Below are 5,024 nucleotides of genomic sequence, written 5' to 3'. Positions count from 1 at the left end.
CATAAACCTTTTTCACTTGATGATCATTATTCTCAGTTTTGTCATTGTGACTTGCTGAGCTAGTTAGCTCATTTGTGCGATGTTGTTTATATTCTTTTCCAGTGAAGAAGGAACCTGTTGGTACCGAGGATCCCCAGTCTAGCGCGAGAGCTGGGGGTTCAGGTTGATCGAGTTAAGCTAGTAGGCACCCTTTTGGAGTAATTTAAGTTTGTAAAAGTTTGTAATAAAGTTTAATACTCAGTTCTGAGTTTAGATAGTTGGGATCTGAACGGTTTATAATATAAGTGTGTGTTTGGCTTGTATGCATACTTTAACCTATTGCGGTCCGTGGTAGTTGGTAAGTAGGGTCACTGTATATTATTATTATCTTTATTATTGTTATAAGTAGGTTATAAATGAGGTGTGTGTGTGTGTGAAACCCAAACTTCTGACCCGGGTTTGGAGGGCGCCACAAGTGAGGCTCTTATAGAAGGCATTTAACTCGTTATTTTTCTTCTTCTAATCTTCATTCTCCTCGAGTATAAGCCCCTCCTTGATAGCAGAAACCAACTGTTTGCCCTCAAATTCCTTCAACCAGTGGCGGACCTAAGTATGGGCTGGGGTGGGCTCCAGCCCAGGTCAATTTTTTACAGCCCAATTGATATATATTATAATTTCAGCCTACTACAAGTGCAGCCCAGGTGAAGTTTTAAAAAGCCCCTTTTAATAAAAACCTCCAGCCCATATTAGATAACAACTTTGATAGTATAATGGGCCAAGAGATAAAAAAAATGGAAGCCCAATTCCCTTAAACTTTGTGTCTAACAAGCATAACGTTAATTACAGAGAAAAGAAATCAGCAGAGGAAAAAAAAGTAGGGAACCCTATTGTATTAAGTAGCCCCTGTTCACCTATTCATGCTAGATTCTTAGATCAAATCATTCATCTCATCCAACTTCTATTACTTAATAATGTAAGTTATTTAATTTTTTATTTGTTCAATTAGATTAGTTAATTTATTCATCTTTTTCAATTTTGGTTATTGTTTATATCATAATTGTATAAAGTATGAATTTAATATAAATAAATAATTGTGAGTACCGATATACAACTAGATTAAATATGTGTATCTTTAATATCAATGTATATATTAAATAATGTAGATACAATGTTACTATTTGGAGTGAGTGTTAGGTCGGAAATTTGTTTTAAACTTTCACATGTTCTTTAAAATCTATACTAATGTATTTGATAATAAAGTAAACAAATATTTGTGATTTCTAAGTGTTCCTTAAAATTAAGAATATTGATTTTATCTTATTTAAAATTTATATTTTGGTTGCAGGAGTCAAGGTCGTAAAAGGAAGACATTATTATCTTATTTTTCTACTTCTGATGCTAGTCCCGCAACTACTCTCAATGCCACAACGACTCCTAGTGCTGCACCTATTTCTATTCATGATCCTCTTGGCGCTCCTACTGAAGCTACAATTACTCCTAGTGCTCCTCCTACAGTTACAACTAGTCCAATTGATCTTGCATCACTTGAACGCGATCCAGGTCTGCGTCGCCCAATTTGGATGTATCCACCTAATGTTCGTGATGATATTAGGCGTGAATACATTAGGCTAGGAGCATGTCAACCAAAATTAAAAAAAGATCAATATCCATCTACAGAGTTTGGAAATCAACGTCGTCGATTTCAAGCATATTGGTTTAATTTTATGGCGTTGGCTAAAGTATTCAATTTCGAAAGATGCAGCATTCTGTTTTCCGTGTTTTCTATTTGAAAAGGACTTATCTTCACAACATGCATTTACTATTGATGGATTTAAGAACTGGAAAAGAGTTAATGATAACGAGAGATGTCCTTTCTTTGTTCATATTAAAGGGAAATATTCACCACATAAAAAAGCAGTAAAATCTCTTGAGGGGCTGACCGATGTTACAAGACATATTGACAAGGTCATAAATCGCCAATCTTTGGAAGAGATAAAGAAGAATAGACTGTGTTTGAGAGCTACCATAGAGGCTGTTCGATACTTGAGTTTGCAAGCATGTGCATTACGGGGTCATGACGAATCGTCAACTTCTCGTAACAGAGGTAATCTTATTGAGATGATTAAAGTTTTTGGTAGACTGAGTCTTGATATTTCAAATATTGTTTTGGAAAAAGTGCCAAAAAATGCCATGTATACTTCTCCAAAAGTACAGAAAGATATTTTGCATATCCTGGCTACTAAAGTAAGAAATAAAATTCGTGATGAGTTAGGAGATTCTAAGTATTGCATTTTAGTTGATGAAGCAATAGATGCATCACATAAAGAACAAATGGCTATTGTGCTTCAGTTTGTTGATGTTCATGGTTTTATTCGTGAGCGTTTTTTTGATATTGTTAATGTGGCTGATACAATATCATTAACTCTTAAGAAAGAAATATATGATGTCCTCACACGAAATAACTTGAGCATTCATAACATGAGAGGTCAGGGATATGATGGTGCTAGTAATATGTGAGGTGCATTTAATGGTTTACAAGCTCTATTTCTGAAAGATTGTCCATATGCTTATTATGTACATTATTTTGCTCATCGTTTACAATTAGCATTGGTTGGTGCCGCTGAGAAACAAGATTCTATTTGGGAATTCTTTTCTATGTTGTCTAATATTGTGAATATTGTTACTGGTTCTTCTAAACGACTACGTGAGTTACAGGATGCACATGGCATAGAGGTTGAAAATTCAGTGGCCAGTGAAGAAAGTGAGACAGGTAGAGGACTTAATCAGATTGGAAATTTACAATGATCTAGATCTATAAGGTGGAGTTCTCACTTTAACTGTGTTTGTAGCTTGATGGATAAGTTTGGTTCAATCATTGTTTTGTTGGAAAATATTAATAATTGCAGTACTTCTTCTAACTCTATACATGGAGAAGCTAGAGGTTCTTTAAAAGCACTGAAATCATTTGACTTTTTATTTGTGCTATATTTGATGCATAAGATAATGAGCATTACAGATTTACTTTGTCGAGCCTTACAAAGTAAATCTATTGATATCTTGAATGCCATGGATTCAGTTGCAACAACAATAGAATTGCTACAATCTTTGAGAAATGAGGGTTTTGAGATTCTTTTGGATTATGTCATGTCGGTGTGTGCAAAGTATAAAATTGATGTGCCAGATATGAATGCTCGTTATATGGATGGTATCCGTTCTGTGAGACAAAGAGATGATATATCAGTTGAGCATCATTACCATTATGATGTATTTAATTCTGCAATTGATTTTCAGTTGGAGGAGTTACATTATAGGTTCAATGATACTGCAGTTCAGCTTTTGAGATTAAGCTCATCTTTGGAACCGAAGAATAATTTCATGATGTTTGATATTGAGCACATTTATACACTTGCTACTAGTTTTTATCCTGCTGATTTTGGACAACAAGAGATACTTCATCTTAAACTCCAACTTGATCATTACAAAATTGATGTGGTTAAGCATGCTAAGTTTCAGGATTTGTCTACTATTTCTGAGTTATGTCTGCGGCTAGTTGATACAGAGAAGGCGGAACAATACAGTTTGATTTATAGGTTGATTTTTCTTGTGTTAACACTCCCGGATCTACAGCAACTACAGAAAGAGTTTTTTCAATTATGAAATTTGTAAAGACCGATCTTCGAAATAAAATGGAGGAAGAATATTTGAGAGATTCTATGCTTATCAACATTGAGAGGGAGTATGCCGAAGATATTGATCCAGATGAAGTGATAGATGAATTTTACGCTCAAAAGAATCGTCGAGTATAACTCAAATGATGTGAGTAAATCTTATTTTATTTTTCACTGTACGTTATTACTTATTTTTCAAGTTAATAGCATGATTAAAAATCGTGATTTTTAATTTACATGTTTATGCTAGTTAGTTCACTTGCCTTTATATAAAATTCGTGACTTTTTTTTTACCCAAACAGCCCCAGTAGGTCTAAAATCCTGGGTCCGCCCCTGCCTTCAACTGACCCACTACATACACATCAATGACATCAATAATGTACAATACTTCATAACCTTCTTTCTTCAACTTATCAAGTAAAGGAGAGTTCACAAGAGCCTTCTTGATCTCCCCTGTAATGCATTAGATCTAATTTTGGTGCTCATTTATCCTCGTAACATAGTCCTTCAGACTACTCATTTTATCCCCACTCTTGGTAGATGGGTAACTGAGCAACTCAACAATCTTTGTTTTGTTTAGGGAATCTTCATTAATACCAAGCTTCAGGTGATTCAAAAATCTTCATAAGATTTGTTACAATCCTCTTTGTTCTCTAAACCAGAATTATCAACCGAACCAAAAATAGTGTTCAAAGCTAGCATTCCACAATCCCTTTTATTTCGATCTATAAAATTTAATTTTCTCTCAGTGAATTCAATTATTTTTTTAGGGTATCATTTTCCTTATCACTACTTTTGGAAGTACTATCATTATTTTTCTCCTTTATGAATTTCTTTGAAACTTCATTAACAATCCCCTTCGACTTACATTCATCACCCATAGAAACATTATTATCAACACTAACCAATTTCATAATTTCCTTTCCAGCATTTACTTCTCTTCTAGAACTAGCATCAAACACTCCATGGTCGTACTTCAAGTTTTCCACTAACACTTCCTCTGTTTGTTTAGTAGTGTAAAAATGTTTTTTAGTTGAAACATATTCCTTCTAAGGACTTTCATCAAACAAGTGAGGAGTAGATAAATCAAGTTGTGGCGATTTTAAGTGGCTTGAATCCTCGCTTGCACAACTTATTGTTCTTTCTACTAAACTTATACTATCCATCCTATCAACAGTCGTTAAATAAGAAGGCGGACTTACCAGCTTAGAGGACAACTCGTTAAGCATCCTTGCTGAATCTGCAAGTCTCTTCCCCATATTCTTAAGCAATTCAGTGAGCTTGTTTTTCATTTGGTGGAGATTATCATTCATAACCTTAGGAATGGGTATCAGTGGATCGAGACTTTCATTGAATACTTGAGGCACAACTAATTCA

The 5,024-nt window shown here is 34.4% G+C and overlaps 1 protein-coding gene across 1 annotated transcript; it reads left to right on the top strand.

Moving 5' to 3' along the window:
- Positions 1-591: 591 nt before the first annotated feature.
- On the top strand, positions 592-3,785 carry LOC141695424 (uncharacterized). Its single transcript, XM_074499671.1, has 6 exons — positions 592-617; positions 1,325-1,718; positions 1,774-2,485; positions 2,585-2,749; positions 2,996-3,556; positions 3,607-3,785. Exons 1-6 carry the CDS (start codon positions 592-594, stop codon positions 3,783-3,785), a joined length of 2,037 nt encoding a protein of 678 aa, XP_074355772.1.
- The last annotated feature ends 1,239 nt before the right edge of the window (positions 3,786-5,024 follow it).

The sequence above is a fragment of the Apium graveolens genome, chromosome 11 (genome assembly GCF_009905375.1).
Source record: "Apium graveolens cultivar Ventura chromosome 11, ASM990537v1, whole genome shotgun sequence".
NCBI lineage: Eukaryota > Viridiplantae > Streptophyta > Magnoliopsida > Apiales > Apiaceae > Apium > Apium graveolens.
This window is presented reverse-complemented; position numbering and strand designations above follow the sequence as displayed.